The sequence below is a fragment of the Lactuca saligna genome, chromosome 1 (assembly GCF_052625555.1).
Source record: "Lactuca saligna cultivar CGN05327 chromosome 1, ASM5262555v1, whole genome shotgun sequence".
Taxonomy (NCBI): Eukaryota; Viridiplantae; Streptophyta; class Magnoliopsida; order Asterales; family Asteraceae; genus Lactuca; species Lactuca saligna.
Window position 1 is genome coordinate 71,464,886 of NC_136417.1, and position 27,458 is coordinate 71,492,343.

Below are 27,458 nucleotides of genomic sequence, written 5' to 3' on the forward strand. Positions count from 1 at the left end.
AGCCGTTAGAGGTTCCTGAGTGGAAGTGGGAACAGATTACTATGGATTTTATCACCAAATTCCCGAGGACTGCGAGGGGCGTCGATGCAATTTGGGTGATTGTAGACAGGTTGACGAAGAGCACTCATTTCCTTGCTATTAGTAAGAGCTCTTCCACAGAGAGGCTGGCAGAGATATACGTGAGGGAGGTGGTATCATGGCATGGAGTACCGATCTCGATTGTCTTAGATCGAGATGTGCGCTTCACTTCCAGATTCTAGAAGAAAATTTTCATGAGGAATTGGGTACGAGGCTGTATTTTAGTACCACATATCACCCACAGACTAACGGGCAGAGCGAGCGGACGATTCAGACGCTCGAGGACATGCTCCGAGCATGTGTGTTGGATTTCGGTAGGAGTTGGGACACGTATTTACCCTTGGCAGAGTTTTCCTACAACAACAGCCATCAATCGAGCATTGGTATGCCATCCTTTGAGCTGTTGTATGGGAGGAGGTGTCGGACCCCCATTTGCTGGGGAGAGGTAGGGTAACGTGTGATGGGTAGTACAGAGATCATGCTTCAGATGACTGAGCAAATACAACAGGTCAGAAAAAGTTTGTTGACCGCTCAGAGTCGTCAGAAGAGTTACGTGGACAGGCGCTGGTCCGAGCTCGAGTTTCAGGTCGGCGACTTCGTGCTCCTGAAGGTCTCTCCTTGGAAATGAGTGATCCAATTTAGGAAGAGGGTCAAGTTGGGGCCTCGATATATTGGTCCTTTCAGGGTGATCGCGAGAGTAGGCAGGGTAGCCTACCGTTTGGAGCTACCTGCAGAGTTGGGACAGATTCATGACACCTTCCACGTGTCGCAGCTGAGGAAGTGTATAGCTGACGAGTCGGCAGTGGTGACATTAGAGGATATTCAGGTGGATGTGAGCCTGAACTATGTTGAGAGACCGGTGGCAATTAGATATCAGAAGATCAAGGTTCTGAGGAACAAGGAAGTGCCTACGGTGCAGGTCCAGTGGCAGCATCAGAAAGGGTCAGAGCTGACTTGGGAGCTGGAGCGTTGCGTGAGTAGCATCCAGAGATGTTTGCAGAGTGAGACTTCGAGGGCGAAGTCTGATTCTAGTTGGGGAGAATTGTAACATCCGGATTCCCAGGTATATTATTTTATTCTTTTATTTTGGAGTTTGTGGAGGGACTCGGCGAGTTGGTGCTTAGACTCGCCGAGTAGGGTCGCGGATTTTCATCCGGGATCATGTTTGGACTCGGCGAGTCCACGCTGTTTAATGAAACCCTAATTTCCCGGGTATGGGACCCATTTAAAGGCCCTTAGGGTCGTCATTTGCGGCTACCAAACCCCAGATAGAGACCCTAAAAGAGCTACAATGATTGTGAGAGGAAAGGATCCATTTCTTAATCTTTGTGGTTGATTCTTCCAAGAAGGAGGTGTTTCCAGCTTAGAGGGGACCAAGGAGGTGGTGCATCTATGGATTTCTAGTTAAAGACTTCATCTTTGAGGTACTATATTGCCCCTTTATCTGTTGTGTTGAAGGAATCCATAGATGTAGAGTTTTCATGTCCTTTAATGGAAGAAATTGTGAGAACCTGGCCCTTATTCACTTTGAGATTTCGGATCTGGACCCATAGTGGTCTAAAGAGCTTATCTCATCTTGCTTTATGTTGAGTTATAGAGGTGTTGAGCTTAGGGTGTTATTTTAGGGGCTAAATCACCAAGTGAAACCTCCTAGACGTCCCATGAGTGTCAACATTCGAGATTTACGTGTTTATCAGGATTGGGAAGGTCAGATCTATGGATCAAAGGCACAGATCTGACCATAGGAGGTCAATTAAGTTTGTGCATGGCATGAACTCGCCGAGTCCAAGGGCAGACTCGGCGAGTAGGGTTAGGATTTCCCGTAAATCACTCAATGAGTAGACTCACCGAGTTGGGGGAATAACTCAGTGAGTCAGAGAGGGATTAGAGAACTGGAGTTCAAGGCGGAACTCGTTGAGTTGATCTTGAGACTCGGCGAGTTGAGTCGGGGTGGCCCCACGATTGATGCCAGGTGTGACTCATCGAGCAAGGGGAGGGACTCGACATGCCAAACGAGACTAGAGAGTTAGTGGACACGTGTAGACTCGCCGAGTTGCCCAAGTGCACTCGACGAGTCAGGTCAAAGTTTGACCGTTGACTTTTGTTGACTTTTAGGGTTTGGTCAACAATGGGGGCTTTGGGCCAAAAGAGGGGTAAAATGGTCTTTTACCCTTCTGAGGGTGCCAAGAGAGGGTTGAGTCTAGTCCCAAGAGTTATATTTGAGGGTATTTACTTTATGTGATTAGGCGGAGGCTAGATCGTATTTCTACCGAGTCAGAGATTTACTGAGACATCTGAGGTGAGTCTTCTCACTATACTCTACCTTGAGTGGTAATTAGAGTTATGCAACAGAGTTAATGTATGCTATTTATGTGATGTGTTGCACTGCATTATTTCTATGTGATTTATGCCATGTGTTTATCAGAGTATATCAGAGTTAGAACCGAAAGGTTCACAGAGCTAGGACCAGAGGGTCCACAGAGTTAGGGCCCAGGGGCCCACAAATTTATAGCCTCGAGTGGCTAGTATGTGTTATGTATGGTATTTTTGGGAACTCACTAAGTTTTATGCTTATAGTGTTATGTGTTATGTGTTTCAAGTACCAGTGATGATCACGGGAAGGCGCCGTCATGATTCATACACACGCATGGGATCTTATGTATTTTGATCTTGGGAAATGTTTTTGTGAAATGAAGATATGATACAATGAGATTTTGTTAATAAATGTGTTTGGAAAATGCGTTTTAAAAATGCGAAAAATTATCTTAAATTTTACGGTGTTACACACAATATCTCCCGATGGTCCACCCACACGCCACCATGGCAGGGTTGTCTCACGTGCTGCTATTCAACCCCAGGGATCTGGATCCTATGGATCCGGTGTCCCGTTTTCAGTAGACGTCAGGTTCAACCCCCACACTGTCTCAGCTGCAAGTAACAAGCATGCATACCTCGTCCAACCAGGGGTCTGGCTCCTATGGATCCGGTGTCCCGTTTTCAGTAGCATCTGAATTCAACCCCCTCATGGCATCTGGTCAACCGTTCAGTCTGTACACACAACAGTACACATGAGCAAGCCTATATATGGCTCCCTTAGCAGGGCAATATGCAATCCAACACTTTGGATTGCAGCCAAACCTACAGCAGCATCAATCGTACATCTCACAAGCAGCCATCCATAACTAGTTGTACAGCAACACATGGCTTATGGTGGTATGTCGTACTCATACATGGACATCCTAATGTGAAGCGTAAGCTCCAACTTCAACCATGAACTACTACACTATCAGATCCCACACGCTGCAATGATACCAAACATGCCAAAGTATAACGGTACTACAGACCCAAATGACCACATCGAAAACTATGAATGGACGATAACATCTCTCAAGATGGACCATCGCTTCACCTGCACATATTTCCCCTGCGCCCTGACAGGAAACGAAAGCAAGTGGTTCAAGTCTCTAAGGCCAGGTAGTATCTCAAGTTTCAAGCAGTTGAAATACCTTTTCCTCAACAATTTCATGCAATTGTAAAAAGGAAAAGGGGACACCAACTCTATGATGGCGTGCAAGATAAAGAAGGAGAATTGATTTGTGACTATTATGACCGATTCATGCTAGCTACCCTGAACTTCCTAGGACATGAAGAGTTCCTGGTGATAGGTGCCTTCTCCCAAAATCTGCTTCATGGACCCCTACCGAGGAAGATGCAAGGAACAATCCTTAGATCCAGGTACGAACTCAAGTTTCGTGTGGAAAAATACATGCATCAATTTGAAGGGGGAAGAGCGAAAAGAGACCAATCTCAAAGTCGTAGCTAACGCCTATCTCAAACAGGAAGAAGCGACATCCCGGACAACACCAGTTTAGTAAGAGAGGCAAGATGACAACTAGCAGAGACACAATCGCCATTCCAGGCACATGTCATGACAGTATCAACCATTCAACAGAGGTGAGAATAGGAGCAGCCACAATGATGTCCACACAATCAATAAGACTCCAGCCAAGGAGAACAAAGACAAGACCAAGTTTTGTGAGTATCATCGAAGTAAAACCCGTGACACCAAAGAGTGCACAGTATTGAAGTGGGAGATTGATGAGAAACAACTAGTGGGAAATATAGTCGACATAGCAAAAGACCTCATGGAAAAATTCGATGGGGATAAGCACCAGCCCAAGAATCAAAAGGATGAGGCAAGTATCACGAAAGAAGGGCCGAGATACTTACCATCATAGGGGCACACCCATGTAGCAACCGATAGAGCTAGTGTGTGGGTGTGCAGGTATACCATCAAAACACCCTCAATGTAGCATTTCTAACACACAATCCCCGACCAGAGCACTAGGATACGAATGAACCTTTGCATATCATTGGTTTCATTAGCCAAAATCATGTCGAGCAAGTGTACATCGATACTGGAAGTAGGGTCAATGTGATTGATGAACACTGTCTTCGACAGTTACCAGTTGAATGGAAAAAGCACATCCAGCTACCACGCCAGGGCCCACTAGTTGGGTTCACCGGTCATGGCATCTGGCCAACAAGAACAGTCATGCTCCTATTTACATTGATCAGTCAAGATGGAACTAAATAGATAATAACGGCGCTCGAATTCTCAGTGGTCGGCCGCCCAGCTGACCACAATATTCTACTAGGCTGGCAAGCACTGTTCTATTTGCAAGCAATTCTTTCATGGTACTCTCAAATTCAGCACAGGTAACGGATCGGAAACGGTAGTGGCAACCAATTCGGGTAATGGATGTGAAGCCCAACGAGAACAGCAATGAGAAACCCAATTGTCTCGGAGTGAGGGTTGCCAGCAGGTGGACGGTCCTAGCGAAGAACGGCAGCAGCACAAGCGATGATCCATGAATCCAAGAAAAGGCAAAGAGATGTATTCAGTCGGCTCACAACATCTAATCCACACAAAGAAAAATGCGCTGAACTACAGATCAATCAGCCAGAGTATGAAGAGAAAATCACAAAGCAAATAGGCACCTCCTCACAGGCAAGGGCACCAGCCAGGCCCACAACCGATGGCTGAGCCGTGCCCAACTAGGGAGTGATTCAAAATTCAAAGTACATTTTGGCAAATGCAGAGTTCGAACCAAAACCTCATGGAATGAAGGAAATAGGCACCATAAGCACCGAAGTTAGAGGCAAAATACCAATCCTCCCATCACGCACGCTTTCATATGGAAGAAAACTAGCAGGTTCTCCTGACGCACTGAACAACATCCCAAGCGACGGTGCGATGCGTAAGGTTGATAGGCGTGCCAGAGAGCGCGGGGGGCACTTTCACCAAGCTACAGGAAATCACTTTCCATGGTTTCACCTTGCATTGCATTGAGAAGATATGGGAGTTCAAGCACCTCCAGAGCATGCACAGCAAAATCCACCTCTTTCACGTTAGGCATCGTTGGTGGAAACAAGAGGAAACTCCAACCTATCAAGACACACTCGTAGCGGATGAGACACAGTTGCAATGAGATATCCATAGCATAGCACTCAATCAAAAACAAAGTGGAGGGATAGAAAAAAGGAGTATGGTCAAACTCAACACGAGATAACCATACTCTAGGTGCCAAAGCGAAAATCGGGCATACACCCTGACACTTAGACATCCAGGGTCTATTGTCTCATGTTTTTCTTTTTCTTTCTAGTAATAATATAATTTGCATTTCAAAAGAACCTTCCAGAATTATGTATTTCAAAAACAAAAAGTATAGAGGTTGTGCGTATTTTCCAAGTAGCAACAACGGCTGATCACCTATGCTACTTGAGCAAAATATGTGTAAGAATGCAACCATAGGTCTCAAAAGAGTCATAATCTTTACTTACAATGTGCCAATGAAATCTTAGAGCTGAGAATATATAAAATCAATGGCACAAAACATGGGGTTCTAAAAGATTCATAACCTTTCCCCTGATAATACAACAGTAGAAGGCCTTGAGGTGACAATCTCGGCCTATGTATTAGCAGCTATACTATACAGTACAACCCACAACAGTGCCTTACATTTCACGGCTTAACACATTAATCCTAAATAAACACACATAGCTCAATAATAGCAGTTATGTGGCGTCTGAATCACACATTAGCTTATTAACACAGACCCTAGAACAAGGGAGTGTGCAGTAGAATAGCTTGTCCTTAAAGATACCACAGGACAATTCATAATATATGTGTTAACATGCCACAAATGTGTATACATACAAAAAGAAAATGAAATATAACACTTCCAAACAAAGTACAAAACAAAATGCACAATTTATGGTTATCAACAACCAACATTTTTTACCATACACATAGTACATAAAACGACAACTACATTACACAACGAATAAACGGGAAAAATCCAAATCAGCCATCGGAGTCTGAGGAAGAACCTCCCAGATTCAGCCTGTGAAACATTTGACGGAAGCCGTCATAATCCAGCTCCCCCCAAGCGAAAAAGGCCTGCGAAATCCGTCTCAGCAAGGGACAACAAAGCGGCATCCACCTCTTCAGCCTTTCTTTTAACACCGCCAGGATCTGGGACTTCAGGTTCTCCAGGACGTGTAGAGCAACCACATAGTTGCTTCCCCTTTTCAAACCTAAGGGCCTCACATGCCTCACAAACACCTTGGACCCCGCTGGCAAACTCCCCGCTCTCGATAACTTTATCAATTATGCGAACCACTCCCTTCTCCAGCATCTGTTGCAAACTACCTCAATCAACCGCACCATTAACACGAGCACGGGCCAGTTGATGTTGGCACTTGGCCAACTCACTCACCAGTGCACCTTTATCCCGAATAAGAGAACTCACTTGGTCTTCAAGTCGCTCCTATTGGTCCTCTAAAGTGGCCACTTGATCCTCAAAAGCAGCCTTCTCACAGCCCATAATGCAGTTCTGCTAAAAAAAACTTGGCGCTCTGCCTCCAAATCACGGGCTTCCTCCTGCATGCCTGCCAAGGCACCCTACAATAATTTTAATTGCCTCTCATTCGCACCAGCGCGTCAATCCCGGTCGGCGGCAGCAACCATAAGGGCAGAAGTCTGGGCCACAGCATAGCAAAGGTCACCAACCATGCGACCACTTCATTGACCCGCAAGCGAACTCATTATAGTTGAGGGATGAGCACATCTACTCTACTCCTGGGCGGCAGTATCTTCCGATAGTAAGGAATCTCAAGTAATCACCCAGTCCGAAGCATAGGCCTCGAAAGATAGGGAATGAGATAAAGTTCCTATTTGGTCAAATAGGGAAGGCTTCTTCTGCTGAAAAGAACCTCCATGCGAACTCGGCGCACCCCCAGACATAGAGTCGGAACCAAGATTAACCAAGGGTGAAACAACAAATGGTGAGGGTGACGCCTCTGGAGAACAAGGCAACACCACTATCTCTTTCTACTCAGGCACAGAAACCAATCACCAAGAATACCCCCAATACTACCAAGAAGCTTGGCCCCAGATACAGTCCTATGCGCTTTACGAGGACAAACACCCACATCATCAGATTCCGTCTCCTCGTCTAACGATGGAACCACGCGTAAACTTTTCCTTTTCCAAATAGAAGCATTACCTTTTCCTGCTCGTACCCCCACAGGCAAACTAGAAGGAACAGTAATCGACGAACAAACTAGGGAAGCAACCCCAACGGCTGATTGGGAAGGCGATGGTGGCCCGCTAGAACCAACATTTCCCACTTCCACCAACCGCAACCTAGAAAACTCTCGCATGCGCCTTTCAGACATAGGAGTGGGGAGAGCATCTACAAGATCGATATCCCGGTGATAGAGCCTACCCCGATAGTGGCCGTGCAGGGCCATCTCCAAAGAAATCTTGGCTTTAGCACTTATGCAAATAAAAGTTGAATATAAGGACTCATAAGATAACCTGTTCCTACCCCCCCCCCCCCCTTTTTCCTTTATCAAAAAAAGAGGGGGGGGGGGAGAAGGAGACGAGTGGATATTGCATCTCACGATGTACAATTGTGCCATCTTCCCATGAGCTCGCTAGGCGGCACTCATACCAACCGCAACAAGAACATAATCTTCCCAATTCTCCCCAACAACAGTGATGTTTCCTAGTCATCTGCTGAGGGTTAGGTTACTCCTGAACAATTTGGGAAGGCGGTCAGGAAAGTCTCGTGTTTTGCAAAACCCACACCCCACAAGGTTCCGATTAACCCAGAGCCATTGCCTTTGCCAATTTTTCTTTGGGGCATCTTGTTCAGAGATTAACTAATGAATTCCCTGCCTTTTCGCCAAAGTACGAACACCGGAATTCGGGGTTGAACAAAAGAAGTAATTGAAAACCCATAAGGTGGGTCAAACCAAAGATCGGCCAATTAGTTCAAAACCAACGATTTTATTAACAGCACTCGGAGTCAACTCGTCGAAAAAGAGACCATAGTGGTCCATAATCATGTTGAAGAAATTGGATGTCGGCGAGTGTAACCCCGCCTTGAATAGAGAGATCAAAACTCCCACCTTCTCTTGAGGGCAATCATAGATTGATACCCCCTTTTTCGGAATCATTACACCATGATCTTGTAAGAAACTAAAGCGACCCTACAGAAGCTGAAACTCCTCTAGAGTAGGGACTCTGCCATAACAATCCATTGTCGAAAAAGAATGAACAATCGAAAAAGAAATTAATGGAATACCCATATTGATACAACAAAGCAGAAGTGGGGATGTGAGGATGAAAAGCTTAGAGAAACGGGGGTATTTTAAAGGTGAAACTGGCATCACGAACTGTCTCCCAACATAACTGAAACACATTGACGGCGTTTCCTAAAGCCTGTCAAATGATAGAGGTGATCCGAGACATACACGTGTTGAAATGTAGGCTCGAACGGTTATGTTGTCAAGCCGACACATACACCTACAAGCCTAAGGGACTTATTAATGTATCCCTTAGTTGAACGTCAATAAAAAATCAAACTAACGCCGGGCTTGGCCTAGCCAGAGTCTAGTCTAAAGCTAAGTCCAGGCCTTCGCCAACACAAAGATCACTGATATGGCAGTTAAGGTGCAGAGCCGCATCTTAACCCCATCTCCAGAAAATTATATCCCAACAAACGCGGGACCAATCATAGAGTCCCACTCGCCCATTATACGATAGACACAATCTTCATAACAAATAAAATATCTCCTTCTAGCCAATGAGGGAAGGAGGCAAAAGATATGATGGAGGATCCTCCAATATAGGTCCGCCACGTTGCTCCTCACAAGGGAATACTCAACAGAATCATTTGAGGGACACGCCTCTAAAACAGGTATAAAAGGATCCTTCTTCCACACGAAAAAGGGGACATAATTCTCTTTCTTCTGTAATCTATTACAATCTCTCTCAGATCTCACACTAACTTGATCGTTGGAGCTTCGTCCCAGGAACTCCTCATGGACGCCGGCTAATGGTCATTTCCTCTTTTGCACTGTGATAATAGGAGAAGATACCTACACGGATCTCCCCTATAGTTCCAACTCAATCCTCTCCAGCATATCACAACATTAATCTTAAAGAAATTCGTAGTAGTCATAATGATGATTGTTTGGGTATGAAGAAATGGCATATGATAATTTCTTGAAATATACTAACCATACAAACATAAAGAAATATGATCCTTTGATGGAGAATTAAATACTCCGAACACAGTGTCTCATACCTATTAATTATATGTGCATAATCAATAAAAGCATGAAGGAATACATACCCGTGAGGTCTTGAAGTCTTGATTTTACCTCCTGAAAAATCAGGAATAATGGGGTCTGAGCTGTCCCAACCTCCATATGTGGAAAATTTTCCCTAATGTGACTAGGTTGATGACAACAATGGCATAATTCTACCTCCATGGTGCAATTTTGGCGACACATGGCCTTTCCATCCACACCTACCGCATTTGAACTTGCAGCGCATGGGCTCGTGAGTTCCTCTACCCATAACATAAATTTTGTGGTTCCTCTAGCCTCCAATACTTGGCATGAAAACATCAAGCCTCTTAGATGTTGTTAGCATATTCGGGTCATGAGTCCACTTTCTCTATCCCAGTCGCGTCTCCAAACCAAGCTCCCGCTTTTGAGTCGCCTTGTCAGTCCTATCAACTGTCTAAATGGTTACAATCTGCTCCTCAAATTTGGCAACCTCTCAGTGATATGTACAATAACTCCAAGCAAATTCTCTAGTAAGGTATGTGAAAGATCAAGGACAATCCAATCACAGGCTCGATCCCTTTAAAGGTGGGATGCAAATCTCCCCTTTAATCCCTCATGGTAGAAACTAGTCCGTTGAGCATTCATTGTTTCAGCAAACCACCGTTTACTGGAAATAGGGTCCTTCATTCCGAAGAACTTAGGGGATCTGCAAGCCTTGATATCCCAAAAAAAGAGAGTTGATGCACTGATCTGATGAACCGCAATCTCTGCATGAAAAAACCCCAATTCGATCATTCAACATCTCCATGATCCCCTCCTTGATGGCACCAAACATCATAGGAGTCACGTCCAAAATATTATGAGTGATATCAGACATAAAGAACTCACACATCCTATCATCAATCGGCTCAACGCCAGAGCCTGAGCCCTAACCAGAACCAGAATCTCCTCTGTGAGTGCTCATCATCATACTGAAAAGGTAGCCATACAAATAATCAATACATACCCAAAGAATTCCTCATTCCATAGGCTTCCTAGAATCCTCGTCACTTTCCTTGGTTGGAGTATGGATTATGTGCTTTCAGTACCATGGGCCTAATACTATCTTCCACAACTATCCATACTTTCCTCAAGAATCATCCTGAATCCTCTAAGTCGCCTCCTTATAATGATACTCCCAAAACCCATTAAACAACACACCATTCACACTAAATCACTTCTTAGGCTCTCCTAGGATCCCCGCCTCGCACTGCTATAAGCTACTAAAAGACTCCGACTAATGTCAGATAACTACTTCATGAATACAATTACATGACACAAAACTTAAATAATCTTTTGACTAAAAGACCTAGCCCTACAACGGTTAGACTCAAATGAGAGTTGCACAATAGGACCAAATTAATCATTCTAAAATTGTTTAAACTTTACAAGATGTAACTTAACGTATTCATTTAATATTTAAATCACATCAATATGAGTCCTACAAAGCACAAAGCAAGCAACATTCAAGCAGTAAAACTCCACAGGTTCCACAACACATCAAAAGACATTATTCCTAATAGGTAGCTCTCCTGATACGCATTCTAACATGCAACCATGAACATATCATTATGCTAGCTTCTACCATGCACAAGATTCTATAACACATATAACATATCAACATGTATCGGTATTTTGGAATCACTTACTTGAGCTCGGTTGATTGCACGCATCACATCCTTTTCTTTGAAAAAAAAATCTTTTTAGAAAATTTATTTTCTTTAAAAAAATTACCAATTCCACAGTTTGAATTCATACCAAAACAATCGGGATAATCCCCAGTCACCATGTCGTGGCGGACAGAAGGCCATGTTGTAGGAACTAGGTATAAATAGCTTAATGGATTAAGTTGTTTTCCTTCAGCCTTAAGAGCTCCAAATCTCAGATCTGACACCCTCCAAAGGTCTTGATGGATAAAGTTTCTAAATTTATCCGTTAAAGCATCTTAATAAGATAAATCTCTAAACCTAAGTTCTTAATGACCTCATGAAGCTTGAACTTATCCATTAAGCTCTTAATCACCAAATTCATTCATCCGTATTTTCGAGAAGGTTTTCTTATACCCATTGGATCATAAAAATCGGTGCTTTATGGACATGCATTTTCAATGCATGTCTCTTCCATTTTAGGTTAAAAATATGGGTGAAAGGAACTTAAACTTATAAATGGGGCCATAAACTCCAATAAACTCTAGATCTACAACATATGACCTCAAAGGGACCTCAATGATCATTAAAGTTGCCAACTTTATGGAATCATATCCTTCAAACTTCCACAATCATGAAGAAAAGGGAAAAGACACCTAAATGTAGATGCATGGAACTTAAATCTTGGATTTTGAACACTAGAACACTTTCTTCTTCTTCTTCTTTAATCTACCAAAAGTACCAAAATGAGCCAAGAATCGTCCAGAAGGATTAGGGTTACGGTCTATGAGTTTTGAGAGTGATGAAGGCTAACTACAAAGGTCCATGACAGCACTCGGGCTGCTCACCCCGGGTTCACTAACCACTAACAGCACCTGAACTTAACCCTGATCCGCTAACCACTAACAACACTCGCAGCCTAACATAGGCACATATCGAATATGTAAAAACTTTATTATTCCTATCAGGACTTTGGGTTGGGACTTGGACTTCCATGTAACATTCGTAAAATTCTTGAAATTTTTAAACTTTTAAAATAAACCCCAAGTAACCATTGTTTACAAATTGTTTTCAAAACAAGTTTCACATCAGAGAAATCCAAAACTGTAATCCCAAAGCTTAGTGAGTTCCCCTATAATACCAATAGATAACAAATAGCACAAATATTATAACAACATGTAATGGTCCCATAGCTTTACAAACTGGATTACCCCTAAGCCCACAGTATAAGTTTGGCTTGCCCTCATGGGCCCACGGCTTATGTCTGGCTTATTCCCCGGCCTGATCAGTCAACAGAATGAATACTGCTAAGCCCTCACTACGAGTCTAGCATGCCCTGTCCGGCCCTCAGCTCGTATCTAGAATGGTCATGTGTCCTCATTATGAGTATGGCATGCCCTCCCTAGCCCTCAACTAATATTTATCATACTCCAGGGTTTGTTGGCTACAGCACAAAGCAGTACTACCTCAACCATCCACATAATATGTCGACATATAACAGATAATATCATAAACATATAACACGTAATTCACAGGTAGTCCTACAGATCTACCAGACTAGCATAAAAAACTCGCATGCATAACTATATCATACTCAGCATATCGACAATATCAGGTTATCAAACCAATGGGTCGGCCTTGGTGAATTCGACCCAAATGTATAGTAAGGAAGACTCACCTCACAAATAGTTGAACTGATAAGATCTAACTCCGAATGTCAGCTCCCGACTCAAAGCCTACAACCATCATGACCAACCCATCAAAATCTCAAAATACCCAAAATACCCTTAAAAGTCCAACTTGGTCAACCATGGTCAAAGTCAAAGTCAATGGTTAAGGTCAACAATCCATGTTGACCCAACTCGTCGAGTGTACCTCTTGAGCTCATCGAGTTCTACAGTACTCGGAAAGTCGGGGTAAACCCTAGCCAACTCGCCGAGTTTTCCCCAGCTTATCACATACAGTTGATTCTTCGATTTTAGGGACTCTAAGGCTTAGATCTAAACTCCAAATGTGTCTAAAAGGATAAAGTTTCCAACTTTATCATTTGGGACTACCCTAAATGCTCAAAAACCCTTCCACAAGTCTTGAAAACTCAAAGGATTAACCAATAAGCACAAAATCCTTGAGATCTGGAACCCACCTTTTCCATAAGAGATTCTAGCCTCAAAAACGTCCCAAAAGTGTGTGCTTTATAGACATGCATGTCTTGAACCAAAAAATGGGTCAAAAGGGGGAAACATGACCTAAACTCCATGTATGGAATCAAAGTTTGACTAAAGACCAGATCTAACCCACTCTAAGGTCATCTTTACCTGGAGATTCATAAAGTTGCAAACTTTATGAAGTCCATCCATTGCAACATCCAAGAGTAAGGAGAAAAATGGAAAAAAAAAACTCAATATATAGCTACAAAGATAGATAAAAATTAGATTTTGATTACTTACAATGGTCCAACAGAGTGCCAAACTGAAGATGAGGGCTTAGCTTGCTAGATCCTTGCCTCATTCTCTCAGTCTTCTCCTTATTTTGCTCCAAAATGCCACACTAACTCACAATATAATATGGAATGAAGATTAGGGTTCACAAAGCCGATACTAGGGTTTGGAGGCTGATAAAAGATCAGCCTCAAAGACTTAAGGAGGTTATATAGGGTGCAAACCCTAAAATTTAAGGTTTCTCAACCAACCGCCAACTCATCGAGTTGGTCCAAAAAGATACGCGTCCCAAAAGCTTTCAACACGTCGAGTTGAGCCCATCAACTCGATGAGTTCCAAGGAAGACTTGCCTTTTAATGAATAAATCTCATACCTGGAAATCGGGATGTTACAACTCTCCCTCACTTCGACTAGGCTTCGTCCTCAAAGCCTGCTGCGGTGAACAAATCCAGATAATGCACCCGTATCTCAGCCTCCAGCTCCTAGGTCCACTCGTACCTTCACCAAAAGTACTTCCTTGCTCTTCAAAACCTTCACCTTTATCTCCAAGATAGCCATGGACCTTTCAACATAGTTCAGGAGCTCATCAACCTGAATGTCATTTAGTGACACAACCGCATCCTCGTCCAATACGCACTCCCGCAGCTGCGAAGCGTAGAAAGTGTTATGGATCTGAGTGAGATCCTTCGGTAGATCCAATCTATAAGCAACATTGACAACCCTGGCAACAATCCGAAATGGTCCAATATATCAGGGGCCTAACTTCCCCCTCTTCCTGAAGCGAATCACACCTTTCCAAGGTGAGACCTTTAGCAACACCATGTCACCGACCTGAAACTCCAACTCAGATCGGCGTAGGTTGGCATAGCTCTTATACCGAATAACGTTAGAGCATAATATCTACCAATCATAATATTATATCCTAAGAGCTTAGCAGAGTAATGTTAGAGCATAATATCTATTATCTTATTTGGACAAAGTAGCAATATAAAATATATTATGTAATAGCAATATTGATAACACAACGATAATAATGATATATAGTGTTTTGTAATAATTTTGTAAGTCGGTATAGCATCTAGGCATAATACTATCTTTGAAAGTTGAGAAAAGTATCTAACGGGCATAATATTATCTTAATGTTATCAGCATTATTATCTAACTAATATTATACAATTAGTAAGTGTAGGGTATAATTTGAGAGTTTGACATTGGGGAACGTGTCGGGGGCAGTGACACTTACATCGAGAGAGAGGATTGGGTGAGTTTAAGGTGTGAGAAATGGAATTGTTGGGACTTGCTATTTATAGCATTACCATAGGGAGCTACCACGTCTCGCCTTCTAGAAGCGCCCGACGTGCACCCGCGCACTACGCTGCGTAAAACGTAGATTTTGTAAAATCCATAACCTGCTCATATGAGCTTCGTTCTTGTAGTATACAACTTTTCTTTAGGTTCCATTGGTTAATTCGGACTTTTATTTTTAGTCATTATTTTTATATGATTTAATGATTTTGCGAAAATCATCTCTCTCGTACGGACTCCGATTTTGGCGTTTTTTTTTCTCAAAAATTTTATCTCAAGGAGTACTACGACTCTCTTTTTGGTAACTTTAGCTAAAAGTTAATCATTCACTACATAGTTTTTGACGTTGTAAATTTTTATGCGCGACTGACTTATATATCTTATAAAATTCATAAATAATGCATACGAGGTCGGATTTGTATAAATTTTATATTCTAGGGACTGCGTCGGCATGTACTTTCTAAATTATATATATATATATATATATATATATATATATATATATATATATATATATATATATATATATATATATATGTGTGTGTGTGTGGGGGGGGGGGGTGTATTTGTTTTGGCGCACTAAATTTTAGTTCATTGGACGTTTTGGCTGATTTTTCTTATATATTTTAATGTGAAATTTTGTATTTTTATCATAGTTTGATAAATATTACATGTTAATTATATTATACTTAAAGTTTGTTACTTTTGGCAGTTAACTATTAGTAACAATTTTTGCAATTGTTACATTAATTCTGTTTTTGTCACTAATATAATAATTTTCGACATTATGGTTTGTGTAATGGATTGTGTTTTGTATATGTATGATATTTTATTTTGTATTATGACACTTGAAATATGTAATTTAGTTTGAGTAATATTTTCTATGACAATAGAAAAAGTATTATATATTTACAAAAAACATTACATATAAATGTATGTCGTAAAATTATCAAAAATCATGACATACAAAATATGTCATAAATTTTAAGTCTTAAATGTCTTTCAAGAAGTTATAAAAATGTTATGAATTACAACATACAAAGTCATTGTAAATATACGTAGTAAAATGCATTTTGTGTGTGTATGTCGTGATTATAGATCATACATGTATGTCGTGATTATAGATCATACATCTATGTCGTAAATTTATGACAGACCAAATGCATGTCATATAGTTTATGACATGATTTTCAATAACATACATTTGTTTGTCTTCTATGGGTATTTACGATAGACTCTGTCTGTCGTGGAAAACTATTTTCTAGTAGTGTAAATAAGAATACACTACAAAAATCGTCCATATGATTAAGTTTGAAATTCTTTTATTTAAATGTCCCCCAATCGTATGCATGATCTAATATATAAGTTTTGTTCAAGTTTGGAATTCTTTAATTCAAATACTCCCCCAATCGCATCCATGCATGCATAATTTTTTTATTTTGTAAGACTTCGTATCATGTTTTATACCATTACTATTGCAACACGATAGTCATGATACCAAATCATGGTTGGTGACCACTATTTTATTTTCGACTATGATAACTACTTAGCTTCCTGGTTGAACGTGCACGTTGAACCAATAACTTCTTTCACTACCAAATACCATCGTGACCGCTTTTTAAATTAAACTTACACATGAAGATTACACATATAAGAATGAATGGAGTCGATGAGTTTTCCAGGCGAGCTCACGGTGGAATTGCCAGTACTACTACTATCTACACATATTCATCCACCTTCGGTACCGCCAAAAGCAAGAAGGAGCGGAATAGGTAAGTCGTTTGAATTAGGTGTCGGATTAGTACCGTACCGATTACTTATTTTTAAAACTTTGTTCCATATCAATTATAGTTGGTACAAAAAAAATTCTACCACTATTATATCAAGTATAGTCAGTACCAACTTATTTGGTTACCAATAGTTGGGTTGATACATGTTATATACCAACATGTATGAGGGTTTCGCAAATGATGATTTTTGCCTTCTTGAGCATTGTGAAATGAGAGAGAGAGAGAGAGAGAGAGAGTTTTGTAATTGTTAGAGATTGAAAAATGGATCCAAAATGATTTTATTAATTTATGCTATGAGTTTAAAATATAAAATAATTTAGGAAATGAGACACACCATAATGAATTTAAACTTTAAACTTTATTAATACGGAAAATACTAATATCAAAACTCGTAAAACCTTAAACATCGAACATACTAAAGTATAAATGTAAGATCGTATGAGAGAAATAATTTTTTTTGTAAATGGACCATTTACATGTTTTTTTGGCATCAATAAATGATACAAATCTAACATGGGTTAGAAAAAATTGGCAGAAAAAACGTCTTCATGATCTTTTTTAGTAGGTCAAGGATGATTCCTTTTTTTCGGACAATTTTTGATAATAATCCCAAAAAAATGAATCTCGAATTGTTTTTTTAAGATGAGTTTTTGTAAATCATCTTATTTTTGTATCATTAAAGGATTCATGTCCTTGTTTCGTGAGGTAAAAAAAAAAAAAAAAAAAAAAACATGCATTCATTCATTTCTCAGGTAATTTTTGTTTTTTTGCGATATATATATATATATATATATATATATATATATATATATATATATATATATATATATATATATATATATATAGAGAGAGAGAGAGAGAGTTAGGTTCATTTGAAACCACCTATATTTTGTGAGACCGTGAGACGTATTTTTTTATTTTTTTTGAATTTGTGGTAAGATATTATCGTGGTATTGAAAACTTTATACTAATATTATATAATGATTATTCAAACAAAATATATTGTCTACCAAACATATTATCAAATTTCGTTACTTTTTAATCATTTTTATCCACTATAAATAGAACATTTTACCACTTGAAAAGTCACCTTTCTTTTTGCATTCCAATTCTCTTAAAATTCATTCACTTTCTCCAATCTCGATCGTATTTCATTGCATACTTATTCAAGAGTCCAATCCGAACAGGAAGAAGTGATGTTGGCAAAAGCTTACATTGACACTTTGAAAGATAATTATTAGGGAAATCTACAAAGATCGTCTTATATTTCCAGCGTTGTTGTTTCAAATGCAACAAAAACCAAGTACCACAAACGACATAACATGAAAGATTTTTGAAACAAGGTGGCATGTGATATTCTTATAATAATCATACTTAGCATGCTAACAAAAGATAAAACACCAAGTATTGAAATATAAAAAGAAAAAAAAAGTACACAGTGAGCACATTTTACACACACAACAAATTACTTCCACATTTTTTTATATAATCTTTTCAAAGCTAAAAATATAAAAATTCAAAGCTTCACGTAAAATTCATCATCACCATAAAAGTAGACACCCAACCCATCCCCAACTCCATCGTGTCTTTCTACTCTTCAGCAGCACTCGCAGCACTTAGATCTACATTCAAATCAAGAACCTACACAACAACACTCACAAAATAATTATCAATTTCTTTTTTTTAAATAAAAAAAGACAAACATATCTAAATAATACCTTCCCAGTTATCATTGAGTACATATTGAGCACATCAATCACAGTCGACTCAAAGTGAGTAGTCGCATCATAACTCTGCAACACATAACAAAAGAATTAAAACATTTACATTCCCAGTCCCTGGTCATATCTGAAAAAAACGAGGGACCAAAAATGTAAATGTATAAACTTACTGTGGATATAAAGCAATTATCAAGAGAAGGCTCATTGCATGGTTCATATCTATCATAAACATCATAAAAGATTTCATCAACTGGGCCCAAAAGATCAAGCCCTGGTTTTAATTCAATTTCAGGTTGATCACTTTCAGCTTCTGTTGACACAAATGCAATAAACTTTCCTTTTGGAGCAACATTGTGTGAATATGAAGAACAAAACAGATACCTAAATAATTATCAACAAAAAAAAATAATCATTAATTATATATTTACATATGTTAAATCTTTATCTAAAACATTTTAATAAACTCACATGTCTGATTTGCGACCTAATTGTTTCTGTGGAAGAATAACTTGCACTGAATGTGAGTCATTGGTGTTTGGAATCGGGTGACTCATAATGCAAATTGCTCTTGCAACTTTCCCAACTTTTCTAACCTGTTTTTTTTGTAAAATTTAAAGCAACAATTTTTTATAAAACTTTGAATTTAAATTTAACTTATTTATACCTTGTTGGACAAGTAGGAAGGATCACAAACAACTTTTTTGCATTTAGCAGTTTCACCCTCTGAAGTGACCCCACACACTTTTCCTTCTTCATCAAACTCCACCTTGCATTCAGGTTTGTTCAACATGTAGGTCCCACCATACACTGCACTCAACCTAGCAAATGCCTACAAAAAATATATTTCATAATTATTATTTTTTTACAAGTAAAAAAAATATATATATATAAATTTTACCTGAGGAAGCTCGCCTAATCCATACAGAGGATAAATGTATGGAGACCCTCCTTGGAAACGCGCAAGTGACTCCGCGTAAAGCTAGTGGCAAAATCGTAATTTAACAGAATAATTAGTTTAGTTTTTTAAAGGACGAATGAGAAATTGACAGGTGTCCACCTTCATTTTTTTGACTGTTTCAAGTGCGGGTTCGTATAAGTAACGATCATCTCTGTGTAAAGCTAACGCGTGGCCAATGAAGTCCACAGTGTTGTCATCAAGACCATATTTACTAGAAAAAAAAAATATGGACTTTATTAATTTTATATGGAAAGGGAAATTTTAAAAAGAAAAAGTTTAATGTATAAAAAAATACGCGATAAGCTCTTTAGTTGAAACACGTGTTAGGTCCATTCCTTCATGAGTTTTGGGGTCGTTTTCATTGTAGTCTTGAACATAAATGAAGAACTTGCGAGCACGACGTTTCTCAAAAATGCCCATGAGAGGTGACTTGAGAGCCTCCATGTCGGTTGCAGGAACTTTGTGTACCTACAAGGGTAAAATTGTCCAAAAAAGTTTAGAAGCCAAGTAAAATGAAACAAGTGTGGAATATAATATAATATAGTAATATATTACCTTTCCTTTGTTGTAGACAAAGCTTCCATCAACAGCTTTGAAGTAAAGATATTTTGTGACATCAGTGTGGATGAGGACACGTACAAGAGCACCATTTGCCATTATGAACTTGGAAAAAAAAGGTGGGGTGTTATGTTGGATGGATGATGAAGAGGGTAAAATTGTAAATAGATACCTTGGGGATCATGTCCACATTGTAATCTCTACTTGAACCTAAGTGAGCTGGAGGCTTGTCACTTCCTCTGAATTTCTTCCATAGCTGTTGGGTTTTTTTTGTTGTTGTTTGTGTTATTAAATTTTTTTTAATGAAATTGAAGGTTTAGGAGAGATTTGGAATGGAAATAAAACCTGAATAAGGTTGAGTGAGGTTGATTCTCCACCATAATAGTCATTCCTGTCCATGTGGAGAACCTGATTTAAAGATATAAAGTATTAGAGAGATAAATTTGGTATATAAAGATTTGCATAGATTAATATAATTTACCAAATTATAGTAAAAGGGTTTACGTTTACCATGATTATTGTATTTAAAGGAATTAGTATACAAAGATTTAGAAATGTTGCATTTTGATGAATTATCATAGAATTATTGTATTTTGAGTTTATTACACATATATTCTATAAACCATAAAGCAATGAACATAGATGAAACTTTACTTGAATTTGAAATTTAACTGTATTGTTGAGACATTAATTTCATCTTTATTATCAATGAAGCTATCAACAGCTATACTACGGACTTCACATGGACTAATAAGTGATAAGATAATTATTACATATTTATACAAATAAATTAAAAGTTGGATCGTGATCCAGATCTAATTTGATGTGGATTCAGTTAATTTCACTTGCTGTCAACTTCCATATCATCATATTCACCATTACATAAGGAATAACTGACGTTGAAAATGGTTCAATCACTATCTATTAACACACAAGTTTTTTTTTCAGAGAATGCAATGATCCCCCTATCACGATGCCCTATATTTGTTATTATAAGCAATTTGAGTATCTTCAAAAGTTATATACACATTTTGGGGACTATTCAGACTTAAAAGTGAACTCAGATGACTTTCGTAATCTATTTTCCTTAATTAATAGAAAAAATTGCATCCACATATTGATGATCTCAGATCTGATTATTCGGACAAACAATCGGGAGCCAATGTTGACCTAAACCAACGAAACCAATAAAACCATTCGTATAAAAGAACAAAGATTTAATCATGACCAAGTCATAACTACAAATCAGGAAGAAATAAGTCAGCAGACGTCGGATTTAAGTGAGAACAACTAATACCTTCAGACCATCGACGGAGAGAAGACCGCTGAGGATGCATTCCTTGAGACCAGTACCGAGGACGATGACATCATACTCTTCATCCATGTTGGATCGAATCGGCGATTTCCCCAAGGGGCAAAACGTAATACAGAATACAGATCGAGTGAAAGTAATCCGGAAGGAGTTAGGGTTCCCAAATCGAGTCAAAAGCGTGTCTTCCGCGAATTTATATATCACCGGAACACCCAAATATGCTTTGCTTAAGTAGACCAGCAGATTTCGCTTTAACTTCCGGAAAACTGCAAGAATAGTCCCTGTACTTACGTTTAATTCATGGTTTTCCTTCTTTAGTATTTCTTTACATTTTCAGTTTATAAAAGCTATTTTTACTAGAACACTAGAATTTTACCCACTACACGTTGCCGCGGTTGTAATGTATTTGGTAGTGATGTATCTGAGAAATAGTAGAAAATAAGTTGTTATGTGTTGAATAAAACCCTATGAAAACTTAAGTTGGCAAAGGGAAATCACTAATAAAATCTCAATACTTTGATTTAATTTACGGTTTAATCCCAACATTTATTTTTTAAATGAAAAGTTCTGATTATTTAGTTTTACACGATAATCTGTCATTTTTTTTGAAAGAGCGTAAGGATTGTTACGTTAATTTGGGCAAAACATAAAATAATCGAGAGTTTTCTGTTCAAAAAATAAAATTTGGAATTAAACCGTAAACTGTCCGAAAATATTGGAGTTTATCGAAGATTTTCCATTGCCAAACCACAAAAGTCAGGGTCAAAGTGTAACATCCATTTCCTTGGATGAATCGAATTACAGTTTCATAGGGTCAAAATGTTAGATTTTGGTGAAAATAGGATCCTCAGGACGTGAGGCATGGAGTCTCACGACGTGAAGAGGACCGCATGAAGATTCCATCTAGGACCGAGCTCACGCCGTGAGGAGGGCTGTAGCCCAAGCTGTAACATCCATAAAATTCATGAAAATTTTAAACTTTTAAAACAACCCATAAATCATCATTATTTACAAAATAGTTTTCAAAACATGTTTAATATCAGAGTTTGCCCAAAATCACAAAACCAAACACAATAAGGTGCACGATCATGCCTTTGCCTTTTCACGATCCTTTGAGGTACCTGAAACATAATCTAAAACTATAAGCCCAAAGCTTAGTGAGTTCCCCAAAAAACCAATACACAAACAAATAGGACATATACAATAACAACATGCAATGCGTCCACATATCATAGACTGGATTACCCCTGAGCCCACGACATAAGTCTAGCTTGCCCTCAGCCCATAGCTTATGTCAGTCCTCGGATTGAATACCACTAAGCCCTCAGTACGAGTCTGGCATGCCCTTCCTGACCCTCATCTCGTATCTAGAATGCTCACGAGCCCTCAATATTAGTCTGGCAGGCCCTCCCCGACCCTCAATGCATATTTGTCTTGCTCCAGTGTTTGTTGGCCATAGCGCGGAGTGGTAAAACCTCAACCCAGCCCAAACAATATGTCGACATATAACATATAATATCATACATAGATAAACAAACAATATCACAGGTAGTCCTGCAGATCTACTAGACTAGCATATCAAAACTAGCATGCATATCTATTCCTTACTCAACATATCAATGAATATCATGTTTATCAAGCCAATGAGCCAACCTTGGTGCCTTCAACCCGTAAGTACAATAAGGAAAACTCATATCACAAGCTAAACATAATTAATAAGGCCCGCCTCTGAATCTTAGCTCTCTACTCAATACCTACATCCACCAAGTGACCAATTCCATCAAAACGCGAAATGCCCAAAATGCCTTCAAAGTCAAACTTGGTCAAACTCAAAGTCAATTTGTCAAACCAACTGAGTCAACTCAACATAGGCTGATTTATGCGAGTACGCGGGGCATAACTCAGAGGTACGCTGAGCATACACGAAGCCTCACATTGACCACCTTACGGGGCGGTTGACCGAGTACACGGGGAGTAACTTCACAAACTTCAAATCCTTGTTAAGTGCTTAATGGCTTAAGCACTTAATCCCATATTTCGGATCTACGTCCAAATGCACCCTAAAGTCATAAAGTCTCCAACTTTATGAATTTTCACGTCCATAAAGTCCTTAATACAAGGTCTTAATCCATTAAAACTCTCTACAAGATGTATGAGACAATTCAAGCCATTGGGTCCTCATTTTATGCCTTACGACCCTTCATAGGGTCTGGAAGGACAACTCAAAATGTCTATAACCAAACATGCAAAGAATTGGACCTTTAGGACAAGAAAAACAACATAAAACTTCCAAAGATGGGATTTAACAACCAAAACATAAAGGTATAGACTTTATACCTTATGGAGTTTCACAAAGGGGCAAAGATTCCAGATCCACAAGCTTGCTTCCACTTCAAGGCTTCTTGATGCAACTTCTCCTTCCTCTAATACTGTAACACCCAGAATCTATAAGGCCAAATAAGGAAAAAGAAATCAGCATCTATCAGGCCAACTCATCGAGTCCAAGGGGGAGAACTTGACATGTTGGAAATCTTGGGTGCGTATTTTTGAGAATCAACTTGATGAGTTGGAGAGGCACAACTCGACGAATTGGTCGGGGTTTGGGAAACTCTAATTTACAGGATTGGCACCCTATTTAAACAACTTAAGCTCTATGGTTTTGGCCTCATTTCCAGCCTCCATTGTCCTAACCCTAAATCTTGAAACCCTAAGCTATTTTTGAGTGATTGTGAGCCATTTTGAGTGTTCTTGTGGGTGTTTGAAGCTCTTGGAAGGAAGGAAAGTTTAAAGGAATAAGGAAGAGTTGCTAGATCCAAAAACCTCACTCCATTTTAGTCACTTTTTGGCAATCAAGTCTCAAACTTGGACTTTTATGGCATAAAGGTGCCAACTTTATGGCCATGGAAGTCTCATGTAACCTTTAGACCACCATTTTAGCCTTTTGAGCTTATAATGGCCATGCATGTAGAGAAAGTTGGAGACTTTACGTGGTTATCTAGTCTCTAAGGTCCATATCTATGTTCTTATGTTCTATCTTGAACTTGATGGCCTTTGGATTTTGATTTAAGCCTTTTGGGGGCTTAGGGTTGAGCTTAATCCCTTTAGGAAGGGTATTAATGGGTAAAGTTGGAAACGTTACCCTTCTAGAGGCATTTTCAGTCTAGGTATGGAATATCGTGTTTATATTTGAATAATAATAGCTTAATGCATTAAGAAGGGTTAACAGACTGAATAACTCGACGAGTTTATAGAGGAACTCGACGATTTGATTTGGAGTATCCCGATTCTGTTGAAAAGAAAGAACTCGACAAGTTGGGGGAAAACCCGATGGTTTGATTCGAGATATCGCGATTCTATTATCTATGGAAACTCGTCGAGTTGAAGGATAACTCGAAGAGTTGAGCCAACTCAGAACGTTGACTTTGACTTTGACCTGGATGTTGACTTTGACCTTGACTTGACTTTGACCAAGGTTGACCCCTAGAGTTAAACCGTGTAAGGGTCTGCGTCCAATTTGGAAAATTAGTCCAATAATAGGCTTTTATGGATTTTATGGCTTTAGGCTTGGGCCTTAATTGTGAGTCTTGTTGGACCAGGGGTGAAATGGTCATTTCACCCCAAGTAAGGATTATGGGCTGCGATTTAGAACCTAATTGCTAATTGGGTGATATCTGGCATTGATAGCTCGGGAGTCGGCAGGACTACAACTAAGGATTCTTATAGTGAGCTTCAGCGTTGAGGTGAGTTTCCTCCTATTTGAAAGGGTCAAAGGCACCAATATTGGCCCGTATGTATTCGAGACTAAGGTCCGATGTCGGGCGGTGCCCGATGTAGGTTTATATGCTTTCCGAATTTCGTTCTGATATCGGGTGGTGCCCGACAAATATTTTTATGCTTGATGTCTTCGTGATTCTTGCATGTGTCTGTATTTATATGTTTCTAGATTGTGGTGCGATGTCGAGCGAGGCCTGAGGAATGTTTATATGTATGTTTCTGGACTATGGTTCGATGTCGGGCGGTACCTGAGGAATGCTTATATATATATATATATATATATATATATATATATATATATATATATATATATATATATATATATATATATATATATGTTTCCGGACCACGGTTCGATGTCGGGTGGTACCCGATGCATGTATGCATGCTTAGTTATACTTGTCTATGTGAAACTTACATGTGCCTAGTAGGGAGGTGGGTGTGGGCAGGGTCCGGTATCTCATCGCTAGTTGAGTGTGGACGGGGTTCCATGTGTAACATCCCAAAAATTAAGGACCAAAGATTTCATTTTTAATTAAGTGATTTGCAAAAACGTTAGTAACAAACTATTATTCAACCATATAATCTAATAATTTAATAAAATATGTTCCGTGTTTGTAAACCAAAATGTAAATCATAATAATATCAGAGTACAAATCCCAGAATGTCTCATAGTGTTGAAAAACAAGAACGTGTGTGTGATATGCCGCTACCGCGCCAACTCCTTCCCCTTGGCTGAAGAGGTACCTGAAACAACAACTAAAAACCGTAAGCAGGAAGCTTAGTGAGTTCCCCCAACGTACCGCATACCAAAAAACACCATATAACATAAAATTTTTGTCAGGCATATCCGGGTGCCCGACCTACCCCTTCGATCCTCTCGACCGGATAATGATTAGCATATCTGGGTGCTGGTCTCCCCTTCGGTCCTTTCGATCAGATACTGACTAGCATATCTGGGTGTTGGTCTCCCCTTCGGTCCTTTCGACCGGATACTGACTAGCATATATGGGTGCTGGTCTCCCCTTCGGTCCTTTCGACCGGATACTGACTAGCATATCTAGGTGTTGGTCTCCATTCGGTCATTTCGACCGGATACTGACTAGCATATCTGGGTGCTGGTCTCCCCTTCGGTCCTTTCGACCGGATACCTGGGAACTATCTCCCCTACTATCGCTAGCACATAGCATCATATTGTACAAACACATAAACATAACACAAGTAGTGGCAACCACTACAGGAGTTTAGATCTAGTTTATATGAGTTTTGGATCCTTTTTGGTCCCATGAATGAGATTCAGTGGTTTGATACCACTCCAGGAGTTATGAGTTGCCACTCTTGGTGTTTCTAAGGTTCAAGGTCCATAAAGCTGGCACCTTTAGGGTTTAGAATCACCTATGCATGATATTATGTCCATTTAGTGAAAGTAAAATGCTAGATCTTGAAGTTGGGACCTTTTGGGGCATGTAAAGTCACCAAGTTAGTGACTTTATGGTTCTAAACACTTATTAGGATTTAGATATCTGGTTTGGACTTCTGGACTTAAGCATTAAGTGCTTAAGGAGGATTTTGGCTTAAGGGGGTGAGTACGTTGGTCGTACAAGTCTATACGCATGGTGTACAAGCCATATAGCGTGTACGCCTAGCATGCAATTAAGTACGCCCTGCATACTCAATCAGATGGTTTTTTGCATTGTGGGTTTCTTTTGGGCTTGGGTGTTTGAGCTCTTATTGGGCCATCTGAGTGCAAGTGTTTTGGACTAGGAAAAATTGTTGGGCTTTAAGGTAAGGCCCATGTAAGGTTTTAGGCCCAATTTTCAAAATTGGGCCATAAATGGGCCTTAGATGATTAGTTGGATTTCGGGCCTTTAGATTGTGAGTTTGGGCCTTGGACTTGGACCAAACTAGGTGAGGGGTAAAATAGTCCTTTTACCCTAAGTATGGATTGTTGGATATGGATTGGAAGCTAAATGTTAATTGAGTGTTATTTTGTATGGATAGCTCGGGGATTCGTCGGATCAACATTCATGATATTCAGTGAGATTCAATAGTCGAGGTGAGTTTCCTCAATGGGTTTAGCGTGTCTAAGGCACCAAATCAGGCCCTTATGTTAGGATGCTAGGAGTTTGCGTGAGTCTTGCATGTGTTATGTGCTGTTATGTATATCGGGCGGGGCTCGATGTTGGGTGAG

The 27,458-nt window shown here is 39.7% G+C and overlaps 1 protein-coding gene across 1 annotated transcript; it reads right to left on the reverse strand.

Moving 5' to 3' along the window:
• Window positions 1-18,335: 18,335 nt before the first annotated feature.
• Window positions 18,336-21,701, reverse strand: LOC145039628 (guanosine nucleotide diphosphate dissociation inhibitor 1). The gene is made up of 12 exons (XM_078987664.1): window positions 21,479-21,701; window positions 20,527-20,589; window positions 20,354-20,437; window positions 20,179-20,286; window positions 19,919-20,091; window positions 19,723-19,834; window positions 19,564-19,644; window positions 19,330-19,494; window positions 19,134-19,258; window positions 18,836-19,046; window positions 18,663-18,737; window positions 18,336-18,585 (listed from the first exon to the last, which is right to left on the reverse strand). Exons 1-12 carry the CDS (start codon window positions 21,563-21,565, stop codon window positions 18,535-18,537), a joined length of 1,335 nt encoding a protein of 444 aa, XP_078843790.1. The 5' UTR covers window positions 21,566-21,701; the 3' UTR covers window positions 18,336-18,534.
• Window positions 21,702-27,458: the final 5,757 nt, after the last annotated feature.

Excerpts from the sequence above, each read along its gene's own strand:
- LOC145039628 (XM_078987664.1), bottom strand. The coding sequence starts at position 21,565 with ATGGATGAAGAGTATGATGTCATCGTCCTCGGTACTGGTCTCAAGGAA. Across the intron at positions 20,590-21,478 it reads TCTCCGTCGATGGTCTGAAG|GTTCTCCACATGGACAGGAA; the intron begins GTATTAGTTGTT and ends TCTTTAAATCAG. Across the intron at positions 20,092-20,178 it reads TTGTCTACAACAAAGGAAAG|GTACACAAAGTTCCTGCAAC; the intron begins GTAATATATTAC and ends TTACCCTTGTAG.